We start from the raw sequence: 20,420 nt of genomic DNA, 5'->3' as shown, positions 1-20,420 counted from the left end.
AACCCAGAGTTTCCACTTACTCAGAGCGAACAAACTCGGGGTTGCCTCAAAACCAGCTACCTGAAACAGGGCTCTGGAAGAACAGGGAGACAGGCTTTTGTCAACTAAGGGTCTGTGCCTCATACACCGCTCGACTACAGAACACCCTCTTTTATTGACTCATTCACACGTACATAGAACAGCACACCTAACTAACACACAAGTCATTCTCGGTGGCGGTGGCAACAACAACAACAACAACAGAACAACACACAACAATGAACAATCCCAACCCATTAACAATCCCAACCCATTAACCCCACTGATCATTAATAACCCCAACAACTAGTAACGGACCCAGAACAACAACAATAACAGCAACAATAACACAACAACATGCGCGCCGGGAATCCCCCAGAATCCCCGGCACGAACCCGGAAGTGAATGAACCCGGGAACACTGGTCGCTACAATACATATCATTACATCCTCCTTTCTTTGAGGTTAAAAGTCAAATAATAGTAGGCCCAAGGCTATATCAAGACTAGACCTGGAAGCTACACCAAAACCCATTAAACACAGTAAAGGCTACCACACCTAAAGCTAAACAAGGTAAACAATTAATCCCTTCTTTCAGATAACAGGTTTTAGAAAGTAACCTTAATTGACTGTACTGTGTAAATTAACTACTATTTCTCTTTCAGTTAACAGTGGTAATGAACGGTAAAACCTCTTCTTTCAGGTAACACCAGTAAGTAACGGTAGGTAATAAAGTAAGTAACAGATATGTAACAGTAGCAACAAACAGGATATCCTCTTATTTCAGGAAACCAAGTATTCTTTTTTTTCTTTTTTTTTCAATGTTCCCATAACCTTTACTTTAAGACTATTCTCAGGTTAAGCAACACTCGCATATGTAAACCACAAATACTCTCACAAGTCCATTATCACTTTTGATCTTCTAGCTCTGCTAGACTTACGGCGACACCAACATCAGAGACAGGTGCCCCTGTCTCTGATGTTGGTGTCTGATGCTCTGTGGGCTGCACATCCTGGTATGCGTCAGGAGGGTTTGTCACTTCTGCGTGTGACTGCTTTCTAAATGTCTCTTGAGTCCTGAGAAGGCATCTGCGGTTCCTCCGGTATACATGTCCATCCTCCGTTCTGACTGTGTACGACCTCGGACCGACCTCTTTGAGCACCACTGCTTTGCTGTTCCATGTGTGGGGCTCTTTGATTCTGACCACGTCGTGTTCTGAGAGAGGTGTGACACTCCTGGCCGTCTTGTCATGATGCTTCTTCTTTGCCCACTTCAGCTGCATGTGCTTTTGTGTGAGCACTGTTTTTCTTCTTTCTTGGCATGTTTGGTAATGTGTTGCGCTGTTTTCGGTTCATGAGGAGCTCTGAGGGTGATGCTCCACATCCCAGAGGAGAAGACCGATAGGTCAACAGTGCAAGGTAAGATTTTGTCTCTGATTTTGTCTCTGCAGCCTTTTTTAGAAGTCTTTTAATGATTTCCACTCCTTTCTCTGCCTTACCATTCGCCTTTGGATAGAGAGGGCTCGATGTAGTGTGTTGGAACCCATACTCCTCTGCAAACATGTGAAACTCTTGGCTGCTGTACTGCGGACCATTGTCACTTTGGACTATCTGGGGAATGCCATGTCTGCCAAAGATGCTTTTCATGCGAGTTATAACAGCACTGGCAGATGTGCTGTTCAGTTGTGCTACCTCAGGATAGTTTGAGTGATAATCCATCACTAAGAGAAAGTCCTTTCCATTTACATGAAAGAGATCTGTTCCAACTTTTTGCCATGGCTCAGTCGGCATTTCTGGGATCAACATTGGCTCTTTGGCTTGCTTGTATCTGTGTCTTTGGCATGTATCACACTTACTAATCAGTGTCTCAATGTCTCTGTTTATACCTGGCCAGTAGACCGCTTCCCGTGCTCTTGCTCTGCATTTTTCTATACCAAGGTGTCCCTCGTGGATTCTGCTGAGCATATCTTTCCGCATAGATGCTGGGATGATGATCCTTTTTTGTCTCAGCAGTAGGCCGTTTGCCACACTCAGTTCTGCCCTGATGGAATAGTATTGTGGGAGTGTGCCTTTTGTCCACCCTTTTTGGAGTTTCGCTGCCACTGCCTGCAGTGTCTCATCTTGTTCTGTTTCCTGTGCAATCTTCTTCAGCACCATGTCTAACACTGGGAGAGAAGAGACAATTAAGTTTACATGCCTTTCAAGCTCTTTTGACGATTTTGTTTGTGCCTCTCTTGATTGCACAGCTGCTTGGGGCGGCGCGGGTGCTCGAGACAGTGCATCAGCCAGGACTATGTATTTCCCTGGCGTGTAGATTAGATCCATATCATATCCTTGTAACCTCATCATCATACGTTGAATCCTGGGAGACATGTCATTCAGGTTATTTTTGTAGATAGAGATGAGTGGTTGGTGATCTGTTTCTGATGTGAAAGTAGGCAGCCCATATATGTATCCATGAAACTTCTCGCATCCAAACACTAACCCTAGAGTCTCTTTTTCAATTTGGGCATACCTCGTTTCCGTCTCCGTCATTGATCTTGATGCATACGCCAGTGGCCATCGTTGTCAGCTTGGAGCAGCACTGCGCCCAATCCGTCTTTGGATGCATCTGTGGAGACTTTTGTTTTTCGAGAGGGATCAAAGAAGGTAAGCACTGGTTCTCTGATAAGTGTCTCTTTGAGCTTCTCCCATTCTTTGTTGTGTCTGTCAGTCCACTCAAATCCTCTGTCTTTTTGCAGCAGACCTCTGATTGTCACTGTTTTTGCGGATAGATTTGGAATAAACTTCCCTAAAAAGTTCACCATTCCTATAGCTCGCAGTACCCCCTTTTTTTTGTCCATAGGGGCAGGCATGTCAAGAATAGCCTGTACTTTGGAGTGGTCTGGCTCTACACCCTCTCCAGACAGCTTGTCACCTCAGAAAGTGATCTCTATGACCCCGAACTGATATTTGCTTTCCTTCAGTTTCAGACCGCTCAACTGAATCCTTTTCAGGAGATTCAGCAGCCTTTCATTATGTTGTGCTAATGTTGAGCCCCATACTATTAAATCATCGATGTACACACGGGTGCCCTCTAGCCCCTCTATGATCGATTCCATCGCCCTATGAAAAATCTCGGGGGCCGATTTTATTCCAAATGGCAATCGCAGAAAACTGTATCTGCCAAAAGGTGTGTTGAATGTGCAATACTTTCTACTCTCAGAGCCCAGTTTCAGTTGCCAGAAGCCATGAGATGCATCTAGTTTGCTAAAATATCTCGCCCCTGCCATTTCACTTGTGATCTCTTCCCTTTTTGGTATCTGGTAATGCTCTCTTTTAATGTTCTCATTGAGATCTTTGGGGTCTAGGCACACTATTAACTCACCATTGGGTTTTTTCACACGTGTGATGGAGTTCACCCAGTCTGTGGGCTCCTCGATGAGCCGAATTACTCCCAGATCCATCATTCTGTCCAGCTCCTTTTTCAGACTGTCTCTGAGCGGTGCTGGTACTCTCCGCGGCACATGTATGACTGGCGTGGCATCACTTTTAAGTTGGATCTTATCTTTGAAAAGCAGCGTTCCATGGCCCTTGAACAGTTCTGGAAAGGAATCATTTACGGATTCCTTTCCTGTGTCGGTGTCAGACACCTTTTCACTGTTGAGCTGGTAGACCATCTTGACCAGCTCCAGGTCATCACATGCTCTGTCTCCGAGCAACGATTCGTGGTCATCAGGAACCACTACAAACATGAGGTTTTGTGTCTTGCCTTTCACACGCATTTCAAGCCGGCACACCCCCTTGGTTTCAATTGGCTGTCCATTACATGTTTTCAGTGGGACAGGGCGTTACTGTATTTTTGGCTTCTCTTTAAGTGCTTTAATGTCCTTTAAACTGATCAGGTTGGCTTTTTCCCCTGTGTCTAGTCTGAACAACACCACTGTCCCATTAACTAACAGAGGTGCCACCCATTTATCTGTTTGCACTGCATTGACTGGCTGCACAGTCTCATCTGCATTGACTGGCTGTCCAGTCTCTTCTATTTCACTGCCCCCCTCAGTAACCATGTACACAAACTCTGGATCACTCTGCGAATCACTGTCATCTGTTTCATTCACGACATGGACTTTTTGTTCTGTCTCCCTTGAAGGACACATTCTAGCATAGTGATTTTGTCCATGACACCTGGAGCAGGTTTTTCCGAATGCTGGGCACTGTCTGGCCTTGTGCTGGCCTCCACATCGTTTGCAGGTAAATTCCTTGTCTCTGAATTCTTTGTCACTGCTCCTCTCTGTTCCTTCTTTGCGCCTAGTGTCTCTATCTCGGTCCTTCCCGCGCCACTTTCCTTTGAAAGAAATTGCGTCTACCTCACCATGCATTTGAGCGGGCTGCTGAGCTAGTCCTTTGTCAGCAACATCAACCGTTTCGGCATGCTGCCTAACTACCGCCCTCGGATGGCATATTTTCACTGCCTTGTCTAGGTTCAGGTCAGCCTCACCCAACAGCTTTTCCCTGACTTTCCTGTCACAGACCCCGAACACAATTTGATCACGAATCAATGAGTCCTTCAATACATTGAAATTACAGGTGCTAGCTTTTAGTTTCAGGTCCGTGAGGAAGCTGTCGAACGCCTCTCATTCACGTTGCAGTCGTGATAACGTACCTTTCGTAGGTCTCATTCTTTTTAGCAAGACAATGTTCATCAAACTGCTTGAGTACTGCATCCAGCTTGTTCTTGTCTTCTTCAGGGTCAAAAGTGAACGTGTTATACACCTCTATTGCTTCGGTTCCTGCAACAGTTAGCAACAGTGCTATTTTTCTCTTGTTAAAGGCCTGATTCCACCGGACGCGTTACGGCAACGTTACGGCTGCGGCACGTCTTGGCCGCCGTCACCGCAGCAGATAGGTTCCACTCTAATCAATGAGACCATTTCCACCGGGCGCGGCTGCGGAACGTCTCAGCAACTTCCCATGAGCGGCTCGCCGTGCCGCAGCGCTATCATTCCGTAGCATTTCTATTTTTGCCGCAAGCCGTTGCTGAACCGCGTCAATTTCAACAGAGCATATCGAGCAGGGCAGGAAGTGAAAAAGTAAAAGCCAGAGCATCCGGTCAATTTTCAAAATAAAACACAATACTCAGCTCATGTAGCCTATCACAAATTCACATCAACAGTATTACGTCATGACCGGTGGCACCAGGTCAGCAGTCAATCAATCAAGGGGTCTCAGAGGGTCGGCAACATGGACGATGAGAGACTCATTGTCGAAGTTCAGCAACATGAATTAATTTATGTACCAAATCATCCTTTTTTATAATGACAATGGCCGGAAGGACAAAGCGTGGCATTTAATTGCAGTAGTTTTGGGAGTGGAAGGTGATGCTGCTATCCATTTGGATGGTACGCTCACGACCAGCTTCAGCGAGAACGTGACGCATTTCCCTTGCTCCAGCCTTCCAGTTTGCCATTTGTGTTTCTGTCGAGCCACGAGGGCGAGTAGTAGCAGGCTAGTCATCATTAGCAACATAGCCTCTTTAGCAAACCAGCTTGAAAACAAAACTTCACATTGAATTGCACGCAAAGCAAGACCGTGCAATGCATATATTGGTGACCGGATTAAAGCAGTAATGAAATCAAGTGTGTAAGAGGTTTTAAAAACGACATTAAAACCACCAACGTGGTACAAATACAAAGAAAATACATCTCATCCCCCATTAACTATGGGCGCAGCCATCTTCTTTGCGAGTTGTACAGCCATGCTCGCTCTACTTTGAAAGCGACGAGATACTACGACCAAAAGGGGGCGTGCCTCAGTGAAATGCCGCAAGAAAGCTGGGAGATTTGTGACTTTAGTTCGTAAATCCAAATGGATAGCAGCATAAGTACATTAGGTTTAGTGTGATTATCGTGTGATCTCGTGATCTCGCGTGAATACGGCTGGCTCGCAAGGCAGCGCTGCGCTGCCGTAACGCGCCCGGTGGAAATGCAAGCAGGGCAAAGTCGCAGCCGTTCCGTGCCGCAGCCGTAAAGGTACGGCCACACCAACCGCGTTACTCGCGTTGGATAACGCGAGTAACGCGCCTAACCTGACGCTTGATCATTGTGTGGTAGTTCAACGCTTCCAACGCGCCAACGCAGCTAGATGAGTCCATGTCCATGCAAGTGAACAGAGCGTTCCCTCTTCGTCATAACTATCAAACTAAACATCCTTCACATTCACTGAGCGAACATTATGAAAGTAAAATGCACATTTCTCGCAAAAAATGTTTCCATAAACGCATTTAATGGCGTAACTATGTTACTATTTCCACCCAGAATAAATATAGTTGTCGGCCGTGGCTGCGCTGGAGTCCGAGGTAGGAAACCCAAACGCCGCCGTGTTTGGGTGATAGAGCTTAGATCGGGTTAGATTAAATAATCTCTGATATAAATAACAATAATCGGGTTAAATAACTTCACATGGTGTGTCTGGTGTGTTTCCAGCATTCGTAGTGTTGATCAGCAGAGAAATAGTCCGCCAAGACATTGAGGTTGCTTAGCATCCAGAGACTCTGTCCATGCAAGTGAACGGAGCATACCCTCTTCGTCATAACTATCAAACCAAACATCCTTCACATTCACCGAGCGAACATTATGAAAGTAAAATGCACATTTCTCGCTAAAAATGTTTCCTTAAACGCATTTAATAGCGTAACTATGTTACTATTTCCACCCAGAATAAAGATAGTTGTCGGCCGTGGCTGCTCTGGAGTCCAAGGTAGGAAACCCAAACGCCGCCGTGTTTGGGTGATAGAGTTTAGATCGGGTTAGATTAAATAATCTCTGATATAAATAACAATAATCGGGTTAAATAACTTCACATGGTGTGTCTGGTGTGTTTCCAGCATTCGTAGTGTTGATCAGCAGAGAAATAGTCCGCCAAAACATTGAGGTTGCTTAGCATCCAGACACTCTGTCCATGCAAGTGAACGGAGCGTTCCCTCTTCGTCATAACTATCAAACCAAACATCATTCACATTCACCGAGCGAACATTATGAAAGTAAAATGCACATTTCTCGCTAAAAATGTTTCCATAAACGCATTTAATGGCGTAACTATGTTACTATTTCCACCCAGAATAAAGATAGTTGTCGGCCGTGGCTGTGCTGGAGTCCGAGGTAGGAAACCCAAACGCCGCCGTGTTTGGGTGATAGAGTTTAGATCGGGTTAGATTAAATAATCTCGGATATAAATAACAATAATCGGGTTAAATAACTTCACATGGTGTGTCTGGTGTGTTTCCAGCATTCGTAGTGTTGATCAGCAGAGAAATAGTCCGCCAAGACATTGAGGTTGCTTAGCATCCAGAGACTCTGTCCATGCAAGTGAACGGAGCGTTCCCTCTTCGTCATAACTATCAAACCAAACATCCTTCACATTCACCGAGCGAACATTATGAAAGTAAAATGCACATTTCTCGCTAAAAATGTTTCCATAAACGCACTAGACCTTTTCTCGACCCTTTGGTAAGGGGGTTAATTTCGTTGAGCGACCGTGTGGGGTACGGTCGCTCAACGAAACGCACTACTAACCAAAAATTGTATATACCATGTATGGTTTAAAGAACAAATGTTATTCAAACAAAAAACAGACTGTCCCTGACAGTAACATATACATTAAATCAAACATCTTCATGCTGGGGGTATGTAGCGGTTTTGTTCAGGCAGGGATTGGTCTCCTTTTGATAAAAAGTTGTGGAGAGCCACACAAGCCTTCGTGACATCCTCAGCTGTGTCAATGGAACACTCCATAGCCCTTCCCAGTATTCGCCACCTGGCAGCAAGGATGCCAAAGGCATTTTCAATGACCCGCCTTGCCCTTGAGTGCCGGTAATTGTACACCTTCTGGTCCTGAGACAGTTGTTGAGATCCTATTAACAGAACATTCTTATTAGAAAACCTTGGTCCTTCTTGAACCAATAATACAAATGCAGCAAGAGCTAAAGAGCATGCTATAGAGCCATATTAAGTCAGGCAATAAATGTATGCTTGCAAGTTCAAGGAGTTCTGTGAAATTAAATAGTCTAGGTGGGCTGAAGTTGTGGTTCTTATAATCAGAAGAGATGTTGCAACAATGGACAGAAGGTATTGCTGTGAGAGCCCTGAGGCTGTAGTTTAATAAAATAATTGATTCATTCGTTTTAATGTGTGTGGCAGTTTGGGTAATATACATTACACTAGTTAGCATGGAAACACAGTTTATTGTTGTAGTGGTCTATATAAATTGATATATTTCATTTGATAGGCTATTCCATTCACTTACCTGGGTATGGGCGCATGATGTTGACCTTCTGGGGGAAGGCCTCATCCGCAACAAAAACAGGCGGTGTCAGCACATCTGTCCCAGGCAGAGGCGCGTGTGGCGGCAGAGGGAGTTGTCCCTGAATGAGCTGCGCTCCAAACTCTGTCCGAACAAAGACCCCAGCATCACTTTCCCTGCCGAAGGCTCCGATGTCGATGAAGGTGAAGCGGTAATTGGCATCACAGACAGCCATCAAAATAAAGCTAAAATAACCTTTATAGTTGAAAAAGGTACTGCCACTGTTGTCTGGCGCTTTGACGCGGACGTGCTTGCCATCAATTGCTCCAATACAATTGGGGTAATCCCACTTCGTCCAGAAGTCATCGCTGATAGCCCCCCATTGCGCGACTTGCGGAAACTGAACCTCGTCCTTCAGCCCAGCCCACAGAGCCTGACATACCTCCTTAATGATATTGCTGACCGTTGCATTGCCCAATTTGTAGCTGGCTGCCAGGGCTTGCTGGCTGATCCCTGCTGCCAGAAAACGGAGTGTGTCCGCCAGACGCTCAGCATCGCTGACGGGCGCTCTGTGGGACGCAGCATGGTGTATCCTTGGGGCTACCAGGCCGAGCAATCTATCAAAAGTAACGGCAGACATCCTAAAGGATTTCCTAGTGCCTTTCGTCGTCTAGCTCTCTCATCGGCAAAACTAAAGAAACAAACTCGCCGTTAATGTGACGGTTCTCATTGAGCGGTCTCACACGCCACCGCCGCTTACACTTTTTGCGCCTTTGTCTGCGATTTCTGATGAGACAAAGTAACAACAACTCCTGTACAGATGGCATGTTTGAGACTGATAGATTTTGAGATTGTCGATGCCGGTATTTATTGACTGGACAGGGCCCTCTAGAGGATTTATTGCGCAACATCCATAACAACGCTGAAACCAGACGGAGGTATGAAGGGTAGCTCCGGGGGCAACGTTTGGGGCGACGGACGAATTTCGTCCGGATCCGGAGGTATGGATCGGCCTTACGCCCCGTGCCCACTACCTCCGTCCGTTGCGTGATCCCCATTGACTTTAATGGGGACGGACGCGCAATGCATTGTGGATCCGTCCGTTCCGTTGGAGCCTTCGGCTCAGTCAAGAAGTTGAAAAATGTTCAACTTTTTCGGCAGCGACGGATCCATCATCCAATCAGATCGCGTCTGCAAATTTAAGCACTGTGACGCGACTCGGGCTCTGACGATACTGGAAAGCGGGAAAGCGGGTCATCTTGCATCGCAACAAGCAGGAAGTAGCGGGAAGAACCCGGCGAAGCGATTTGATTGGCTGACGGATGCCTCTGCAAAGACTACTCCCCCATCGGTCAGCAACGCCTTCCCACCTCCCAGGCATTTTTCAACTTCTTGACTGAGCCGAAGGCTCCAACGGAACGGACGGATCCACAATGCATTGCGCGTCCGTCCCCATTAAAGTCAATGGGGATCACGCAACGGACGGAGGTAGTGGGCACGGGGCGTAACGCGACGCTTCAACGCATGTAACGCGTCTACGCGCCTATACCAATGGTTCCCGACCCTATGCAAAAATGCCGAGTTTGGACGCCCCTAACGCGGTTGGTGTGGCCGTACCTTAACACGTGCGGTGGAATCCCGGCGTTAGGCGTCTCCGACACACCGATAGCTGCGAGGTACAGCTCAAACTGCTGTTTAAAAGTCTTCCAGTTGGCGTCGAGGTTTCCGGTGGCTTTATAGAATCCATTCCTGGTACCATGTAAAGTTACGTAATTATAAATAAACAACTTTGGATATTTCTAAGTAGGTGTCATTATTTGAACAGCCTTCATGGTTCTCCCTTTACACTTGTTCTGTCGTTCTCAAGTCTAGCTCCATCTTATCTAGTAATCAACACTGCCACCTAGTGGTAATAACATATAACATATGTACAGAACAATGAGAACATACATATCATTACACACACGGTGCCATGGGGAACAGGGGCGGCGCACATGGTATATTGGTACATTGTTGACATTTTCAGTGCGTGCGTGTGCGTGCATGGGAGAAGCCCAAAAGGCGCCTAGGGCGTAGCCTACACTGGCTCCCTCGGATGCGGTCGTCTAGCGGCATGCCAGATGGCCAGTAGCTTACACCACTGTTAGTGGACGTGCACTTCCATGATTTGGAGAAATTAGTAAAAAGTTGGATTGCCAAAATGAAACCGAAGAGCAAGTTAACATTAGCTTTAAGCGCCAACTGCTATCAGGCTGATTGATAGCATCAATACATTTAACAGAATTTAAGGTAGGCCTATATGAATGTGGTTTCCGACTAGGAATGCAGTGAGGGAAGAGTGTGTGTTGAGAAACGTAACATTACCTCTGAGATTTCCTCCAACATGCATAGTGAACATGCTGACTATGTCAATTGGTGATGAAAACTATTTAGATCCTTTGGGGTATGGCCCTGTCGGGTTGACTATGACTCGGAGAGTGGTACATTTTCAGCACTAGGTTTATTCTAACAGAGACTCAAGGTAAACAAGTGTGCGTTCTGGAGGTGGTTCATGAAGCATCGCTTGAACACAGGTAAACAAACAGTTATATTGGGAGTGGGCGGAATGGTAAATAAGCCACGCCTACATGTTCTAATTTACCAAGGTAAACCTTTGGTCTGTCTTGGCTTAAGCGAAAATGACAAAGTGCCCCCCGCTGCTGAAGTGCAGCAGGCGAGTTGCAGTGCTGTCGTTGCATCCTCCCGCATGTACATTCGCACGCACAGTACACCGCTTGAGTGATGAATGTGGGGTTATCCGGGGAGTTCCCTTCTGAGAAACGGCTCACTGACCCACTTTCACACATATTGACAGGAAATGTTTAACTGCTTATCATTAAAATAATTACGTTCACACGTTGTAGTGACTTGCTGTTTAGAGTTATTAAAATATAAATTAGTCATCATATTACCATAATATTGTATAATATTGCGTTGCGCTAGGCTATACAAATCATAAGACAGAAACCAAAATGTAGGCTACCCTAAATAACACGGCTTAAGGCTTGCAGCCATTAAGAGAAAGACATACACAATAAATGCATCCATTAACAATAAATGGAAACCTATCTCTTTGGCCAAAACGAAAGCTGTATAGAGGGATTATCACTCTACTTCACTCTAGTCCAGGGGTACTCAAGTAGAAATGATGAGGGGCCACAAATTTTTTTTTCAGTGACTCAAGGGGCCGGTCGGTATACGTGTGACTGAGGCCGATATATGCTCTATTTTAGACGTAACGCGTAAGCACGTAAGATACATAACCCCCCCTTGCGCGGTAAAAATATCCCCCCTTACGTGCTTAAGTGCGTCGGCCAAAATTCCTGACTATGCGACTAAAACACTACGGCCCTACGCAGCTCGCAAAGACTGTGATTGGCCAGCTAACCACATCCTTCCAGGAGTCTCACATTTCCGGTTTTACAGCATAATAGCGCCATTTTTAAAAGGCCGTGACAGAAGCAAATGAAGAATTTTGAAGAAGGAGAAGAAGAAAACAAGAACGAATTATGATAATTATAAATATAAACAAGCCAGCGATTTCCTCTTCCACGCCCACAGATTCGTTCGTTGCTCCCCCTACTGTTCTGGCGGAGAATCCCCCTGCAACACGCGCAATCCTTAAGGAACCTTAAAGGAACCGTAAATCAAAACTTGTCTAAAACAAGTCCCTTGTGTAAATTACGTGCTTACGTCTCTGCGTCTAAAACGACCCTAAATCGGCCTTGACTGCTGCTGAGATGGACTGTCTGCCTCGAGTTTGGGAGGGCTGGAGCGGTCTGTGGGCTGGAGTGCTATCTGTTTATCGTTGCAACCCCCAGCCTCGTATTGAGATCGCGGCGCGCGGTTTCAAAATAATTTTTTTTATAATTAAAAAAACTTTTCAAAACAGCTCGAGGGCCATTAATAGACACCCCGCGGGCCACAAAAGGCCCGCGGGCCGCTACTTGAGTATGACTGCTCTAGTCTATCCCCGCTCTACGCGGATGTCGTTTGCAGGAAGAGACGAGAGCGCAATCATGTCTTGTTGTGCGGTTGGTTGCACAAACCCTTTTTTTTTAACCTCTTTTGATTTCCTATTTATTCTACTTCTTGCTTGCCAACATAATAAAACAATTCAAATACTTTAATAATCATGCTTTTTCTTATTCGTATTGCATGCTTATTTATTAAATGTATTCGGTTTGAGTTCATCTCCCTCAAAAAGTAGTCCCCTTTAATTACGATCGATCAAACATGTTTTTGACACCTCAAAGGGCATTATCCCGCTTACACCATGGTCACTTGCCAAAGAAAAGAAATTAAGATCATTCATTTATATTTGCATGCGTTTTACAATCCAAATATAAAGTTTTTCACATAAATAGAACGGACCGTAGCTACGACTAGGGAGGTATTCTAGTCCGAGCTATGAGCCAGAGAGCTAACGTTATGGACTGTACATATTTATAATTCGAAATTCGTTCCAGCCTTTATACCACAGATACTCTAGGGCAGGGCTATTCAACCTCCTTAACAAGTGGACCGAAAAGGAAAACCACTGGGGGTTCATGGGCCACACAGAGTAAAACTACATGAATGAATCAGTACAAATAAATCGTACTTAAAGTAGTGTTAACTTAATATATATAATACTACTACATGGAATTAACTTGTCAGACGCATTCCTTCCTTCTTCACTTTTGATCGTATCATTATAAAAGATTTTGTTCTCACTATTTTGGACACGTATTTAGAATTCAACAATGTTGTTTGTTTGAATCATCACAAAACAGAACTACTGTACATATGAGACATTTTGAGCCAGTGAGTCAGTGAGAAAGATTGCATTGCCTTGTTTGCCTAGTTTGGCTCACGCTGAGACACTCATGCAGCTTCTCATAGGTCATGCAGCAACGTGCCCTTGTTCTGATGGCATTCATATGAGAAAAGCTAGACTCACATGTATCGGTTGAGCCAAACATTGTCAGAATAAGTGATGCCAGTTCCTGATTGTGGGGTACTGATATTGGCTAGTATCACCGGCTACACACAGAAACCTGATTTGCATGTAACTATGTTTCTCCTTTATTTTATTTATTTTTTGCATGCAACCTCTTGCGGGCCAGAAAAAAATTAAGAGGGGCCGCATTTGGCCCATGGGCCTCTAGTTGATTAGGCCTGCTCTAGGGTCTATAGCATATAACCGCGTTGTCTGATTACAGGTTAATTCGTTTTTCACGATTTACCAACTCTCGTTTTGAAGAATACGCCATTCGTTTCAATGGGAATCGCGACGGTCTATTCTTTCAACATAAAATGTACATATTTATAATTTGAAATTCATCCCAGCCTTTATACCACAGATACTATAGGGTCTATAGCATATAACTGCATTTTCTGATTACAGTTATATTATTATTATTATTATTAGTTATGTTATTATAGTACATTTTATATATTTAAAAAAACGCTAGATCTGAACACGGCCTAATTGAACATTAAGCTGACAAAATCACTAATTAACACCGCAACTGCAAATTAACCACACAGAGATAACCATGGCAATTTTCTTTTTGCATCATTCTGCGCGCGCATTCGCCGGGTTGATAAACAAATAATCCCCCTCAGAGTGATAGATTTAACTCTCCTCTGGGCCCCGTTTCCCGAAAGCATCTTTAGCCTAAGTGGATCGCAGAGTGGGTCGTACGAGCATCGTACAGTTTTCACACCGTTTCCCGAAAGCATCTATGGTAACGAACGTCTTGAAAACGCTCACGAGTCACGAGTAGCTAACGAGTGCTCCAGGGTACTCGTAGGACGCTAAGAGCCTCGTTAGCCTACTATAGCCTCAGTGGCGTAACCAGCGGACATTCCTAGTATTGGATGCGTTTTATTATAACACATTGGTAATGGTATATCACGTGCGTCTGAGCCTAATGTGGGCCATTATGTTCTTAGAGAGACAGTCCGGAAATGTTTGAGCAGGCAGGGCACTTAAAATGTGTGAGAGAAAGTGGGGGGATTTGTGCAGACTGACATAGGCTACTCATAAAACGTAGCATAAAATAATGTAAAAAAAAAAAATTATAAAAATATTAATTATAAAAATATAAAAAAAAATGCAAAGGAGCAGTCAAAAGGCTGGGATATGGTGGGGATTGGCCACGTTGACGGGAATGTTTAGTGACATGTGGGAGGGTGGAGGGGGTTTAAAAAAGTCTCAATCACTATTCGACTTGCATGAAAACCAGCCGCGTAGTTTGAGGGAGGCCGTCCTCACACCGATCTTCCTCGTCGTCATCGTCCTCAATGTCCTCCGGTTCAACCAAAGCTACCCCAGCCTTAGCTGCAATTTTGTGCAACATAGCTGTCACACATATCACAGCGCATGACTTGGCCGGCGAAAACTAGAGCCCTCCGCTGGACTTGTGAAGGCATCTAAAGCGCAACTTCCACCTCCCGATCGTGCGCTCAGGATTAGGACTGATATATATGTCGGCCTAGGCTTAATCAATTGTGTTTTAATATCTTTAGCATTCATATTATTGCAATCTATTCTTTTCGTAGGCTACTCTGCGGTTGGCCTTGATGGGGAGATATTTTAACCCTTTTTAACCCCATTTTCCTCCGACATTCCTGCGTCTCCCCCTGCGTCATAGCCCGTTTCAGCACCATGTCAGTGGACAGGTACAATCCTACGATCGTCGTAAGTGCAGCGAATGCGCGTTCACGTTAAGAGGAGTTTCGGGAAACGCTCCAAAGAAATTATCGATGGTTCGAAAGATCCATCTTTCGAAAGATCCATCTTTCGAACCATCTTACGAGCGAAGATCCATCGATATCGGGAAACGGGGCCCTGATCCCCCTATAGGGCAACATATTGTCCTGGTAACCAAGTAACAGTGCTCCGTGTGGCTAAAGGCATGGAGTGGCATGGAAGTCATCACATTCAGCATATTGAGAGGCGTGTGGAAAACAGTACACACACCCACCCAATATAATATACACACCAATATGTATATATATATATATATATATATATATATATATATATATATATATATATATATATATATATATATATACATAGAATAAATAATATATATTGATGTATATATTATTATTATTGCATAAATAATAATTGTTCATTTAAGTACAACTACTTCTAAATGTATTCATTCGTGAAAGATGAATACTTTCATTATCGCTATACACTGGAACATTGGGAGCTGTCAATCATTACAATCTGACCAATGGCCCAACTGTTGTCATGTCACAACACCCAATGGAAAATATATACAAATATCACTTTTTTAATATAAAGCATAAAGAAAAATAGCCACAAACACACAGACAGCTAGTCATTTGTACAATTAATAATTGTATATGGGTCTGAGAACACACACATGGCTGGGGTGGAGGTGGAAATGAGTAAGATGTGGCAAGGACTGTTGACCCTGAAGTCAACACATATAGCCTAAGGCATGTGTTGTGAAAGGAAAAGGCACGATGTCAAGAACCTCCTTTCAACGTATAAAGATCACAACCTTGAAAATCACAAACCATTTGAAATCAATGCCTCCACCTATTGGTAAACATTAATATTGCAAGTCGATTGACTTGCGTATTTGTGTATAGAGCTTATGAGGCACAATCAAAACCTTTTATGTTTTTTAATAGCCTGCAAAGGAAAGTACAACATATAAATACATTTCTATAATAGCAACATAACACCCAGTATAATCTGTATACTTTGGATATTTCCAAAACTATTTTACATTAATTCATAATGATTTGGTGGAAAAACTGTCTACAGGGGTCTGTTGTTTATTCCCCGCCCGCTATCTGATACACGCCGGCACCGAGACAGGCTGCAGATGGGCCAGGCCCACCTGACTAAAGGGATTAACACCATTCCCTCCCTCAAACTAACTTCAGAAACTTAGGCCAAGTAAGCCAATTTGATAGTCTTGGCTTCAGTCTGTGTCTGCTGCTGCCATACGGAATCTCCTTACGTTTTGTCAAGCCCTCATTGTAGCTGTAATGCGAATATATATTCGGGTAATCGTTTTTAGAAAGAAAAATACTGTATATCTGCATTTAGGAAAATGTTTGTGAGTAGTAATTTATTAATAATGAGATGCATTTCTTTAGAATTCGATGAAATTGGGTGAGAGTGTTTTGTGTGTGTGCAGAGAGAGAGAGAGAGAGAGAGAGAGAGAGAGAGAGAGAGAGAGAGAGAGAGAGAGAGAGAGAGAGAGAGAGAGAGAGAGAGAGAGAGAGAGAGAGAGAGAGAGAGAGAGAGAGAGAGAGATCATAATGGATGATTAGGATCATAATAGCATAGAAAATATAATGTTTGTCGGGATTATGAAAAAAATCACAAGGTTACAAGTGGTCTTATGCTTCTGTAATGACGGAAAGGCAGGTGTGTAGGCCACGATTCCGTTAGACTTGGCACATCGCATAGTTTAATCTCTAAATCTGATTTAGGTGCTTTAACATCTTCAGCTGCTTCCCTTGGTGGTGGAAACAAAGCATATGGGCCATCTGGTCATGAGCCTCACACAACCAACGGGACTCCTGTTGGCATTAAGACGATTAGGACTTTCTCTGCACGTTTCCCTAAGCTTTTGCTTGTCCTGCATCCTGCCGCTCTACGGTTTTCTCACAGGACCTGGGTTGGGCTGGAGGCGGTGGACACTGCTTCACCACACTATCCCTTGTTTATTCTCTTGCTCTCCTTCTCTCCCTCTCTCGTATCTGTGTTGAGCAGAACTGGGGTAAGGGGGGCAGTGATGTACAGGTCCAAATCATTGGAAAATAAGGAATTGATGGCGTTGTGTAGCAGGGGACGATATCTCTATGATGTCCAAGACATGGACTGCAACAGTGAGGTAAGGCTCCATGTAGTAAACCAATGTTGAACTCTATCATTGTTAAGAGGATAAGAAATGTGTTAATGAACCTGCTACCTTATTACCTTGGTAACTGAGGTGAAACAGTAGCATCTTAAAGGCAAACAAGTAAATAGCAGTTTAGTAGAAAAGTAGAAAATAAAACAATTGACAAGCCTTTAAGTAGCCTAATTATGTGTATTGTTATTCTATTTCTAACTGTATTGTCGTAGAAGCTTATTGCTGCCATTAAACTAAAGTAAGTGGCTATTCCTTGACTCAGGATGAGGAATCGGACTCTGAGTTCTACAAAGGGGAGATGAGGAACTCCCTGTCCATGGACAACTGTGTATACCAGGTGGAGGAAGAGGAGGAGGAGGAAAAGGAGGAGGAGGGCCAAGTCTACTTCTCCAACCAGGAATACTACTGGAGGTTGGAAGAGCTGAAGAAAACCCACCTGAGAAACATGGCTGAAATGGAGAAAATGTACATAGGGCGGAGCGAGGGGGGACAGCAGCACTACCAGCATGGCCTGGGCCTTGGAGGTGGAGGAAACAGGTGGAGTAATCCTACTTCCCTTCTGCTGAAAGGCTGGTACATTATTCAGGTCAATGCTCCGATAATATTGGGACATTTGAAATATTTTTTTCGTTAATTACATAATTAATTTACATAATTAATATACTACCACACTCATCCGCTGTATCTGTGGCATTCATCATGACGAATGAAATAGTTCTTCCCTTGTTTACTGCATTGATCTGTCCTAATCTCATGTTCTCCTCAATGTCTATCCTTCATCTAACCTATCTTTGACCTAACCTATCTGCAGCCTGGCAGAAGAACATGCCGCTCCAACCAGAAGGCTTCAACGAATTAACTCTCAGGAGGAGTTGGACTTCCATGACACCTCCAGTGGCTCAGACCAATCAGAACTCTCCAATGTGCAAGATAGTGTGGGGGAACTTGAAATGTTCATGGACTGTTTGGCTGGGATTCCTAGCCAGGATACAACCTTTGGCAGGTATCGATCAATTAATAGCTATGAGTTTGAGTTTAACTATTTGAATAACTAAAATGCTCACAAAAGAGAAAATTATTCAAACAAATTATGTAACATACAGGATTCACACATCCAGTATTGACAAGATCATGAATCGTGGCCTTGACTATTAACAAACTTGGACTTTAAAGTATTTAATAGAATATATTTAATTCAATCACACTCTATTTTTCCTTCAGAGACAGACTGGTGAATCCAGAAGCTGGTCGCTTACAATTCTTCCTTCAGGCCAACCGCAATAATGCGGACCGTCTAAAACCCAAGCCAGCATTGTCCCAGTCAGCGATGTCCCGGTCAGGGATGTCCCGGTCAGGGATGGTGGCCTGGGCCAAGCCCACCTCTAAGCCCACCGTGCCCAAGCCCTTCCGGATGATGCTGAGAGAGGAGGAGAGGAAACGTCGCCAGGTGCGAACACGGTCGGAGGTGGAGTTGGAGAACACCCTGTTGCGACGGGAGCTGGAGGAGCTCAGGGAGTGCCGGAAGAAGTTCCGGGCGTCGCCCGCTCCCGCTCACACCCACCTGTCCCTCTACGAGGTCATCGGCCGGGGAGCCACTCAGCGGAGCCGCACGGAAACCAGCTGCGACCGGGCCAATCCCACCACTGGTCTGATGCAGCCTTTCAGCTTCCTCGAGAGAGAGAGGAGGAAAAAGGAGGCCAGGATTGTGGCAGAGCTGGGGAACCTGTGCCCCAAGGAGGTGTCATGCACCTTCAAGGCTAGGCCCCTGCCCTGCTCCGTGTATGGCAGCTCCAGACAACGAGGGGTGCACAGTCCAGAGGCCAAGACTAAGAGTCCATCCAAGTCGCCCTTTGCCACTAGCAAATCCCAGGCAGACAAGGGGAGTTTAGATGAAATCCAGCATGAGGCTGAGCGTGGGCGACTGCCAGAGAGGTCCTGGATATCTGGGAGATGTTCAGTAAACAAGTCTGTGAAGAAGCACATGGAGGTGTCCATAGAGATGGTCAAGGAGAGAGAATGGTCCCACGTCCATCCACGCCTCTGTGCCAGTTGTGATGTCCATACCACACTGGGGCCCGATGAAGAGATGCACATATTGGCTGACAAGAGTGTTTACTAACGTTTACATGCATTAATTTAACAGACATAAGCCAAAGTGATTTATAGGGCTATGAAAGAATTGTACTATTTTGAGCCATTATCGATGCCTAGTTTAAGACTTTCATTAATACATCTCAGTTATTAATAGATCTCAGTGGATGCACGACTAAAAAATCTTTTTCCCAAATCACAATATTGTATTTAATGATATTGAATATATAAATTGAGTTGTAAATACAATCTTTATTTGATTATTTTGTATAATTTCCCAACTTGAATTGTTTGTTAATAAAATCATCATGGTGGACAAGGCTTAATTGTGCTTTAGGTCAGATTTATGAGCTAGTTTCAGTGAGATTTAGCTCATTAGTGAGGCCTCTACTTGTAGGCTACAATTGTCAATATAATTGAATAATCCTTAGAATCTATGGATTATTACGAAAAGTCCTTGCTAAAGTCTTTACTAAACTGTAGCCATACTTTAAAACAAATTCAAACATCCCCCCCCCCCATAATAACCCTAGCCCATTTGATCACAATATATCTAAGGCTTATATAAATTAATTGTGTTGAAATGCGGGGGGATGGGCAGGGGGGGTGGGGTCAATACCCCTTGGAAACGTCTCTTCTTCTTGAGGAGACTGAGTATGGAACCGATCAACCTTACAAACTTTGCAAGTGCCCTTAAGACTTTTCAGACCTCTCAGGCTTCTCAACTGTCTTAAATTCTTACATTCACATATTACTTTCCAGCCTTATTCACCTAAATGCCTCAAAATTACTTTTTGAGATGCATATAACTGGATTAGCACAGAATTCAATCTTTTTTTTATATCATTAGATTTCTTTTATTTTTCTCTGTTATATTATAACCCTGTTATATACTTTTTCAGTTTTCAAGTTAATTCATCATTATATATTATTTAAAAAAAAAGGTAGGTTGCTGGTAACCTGATCATTGAACCTGATCTTGAACTGATTATGTGGCCTTTTGTTCCCAAATGGTAACTAATATAGGCTATTGCAGGCCAACAGGATGGATGGATGCTTGCATTAAGGCCTATGACAGGCCTTTCCCTTCAGG

General features: G+C 44.1%; 1 protein-coding gene across 2 annotated transcripts; it reads left to right on the top strand.

Moving 5' to 3' along the window:
* Positions 1-435: 435 nt before the first annotated feature.
* Positions 436-19,648, top strand: LOC115560470 (protein FAM161A). 2 transcript variants are annotated; one of them, XM_030379908.1, is made up of 5 exons: positions 436-590; positions 17,095-17,215; positions 17,499-17,773; positions 18,048-18,239; positions 18,458-19,648. In XM_030379908.1, exons 2-5 carry the CDS (start codon positions 17,117-17,119, stop codon positions 19,353-19,355), a joined length of 1,464 nt encoding a protein of 487 aa, XP_030235768.1. In that variant the 5' UTR covers positions 436-590; positions 17,095-17,116; the 3' UTR covers positions 19,356-19,648. The 2 variants fall into 2 exon arrangements, with proteins under 2 accessions (XP_030235768.1, XP_030235765.1); XM_030379905.1 differs by lacking the exon at positions 436-590 and having other exon boundaries at positions 16,644-17,215.
* Positions 19,649-20,420: the final 772 nt, after the last annotated feature.

Source organism: Gadus morhua, chromosome 15 (genome assembly GCF_902167405.1).
Source record: "Gadus morhua chromosome 15, gadMor3.0, whole genome shotgun sequence".
NCBI classification, from domain to species: Eukaryota; Metazoa; Chordata; class Actinopteri; order Gadiformes; family Gadidae; genus Gadus; species Gadus morhua.
The sequence above is the reverse complement of the archived record's forward strand: the minus strand, read 5'-3'. Positions and strand labels throughout refer to the sequence as shown.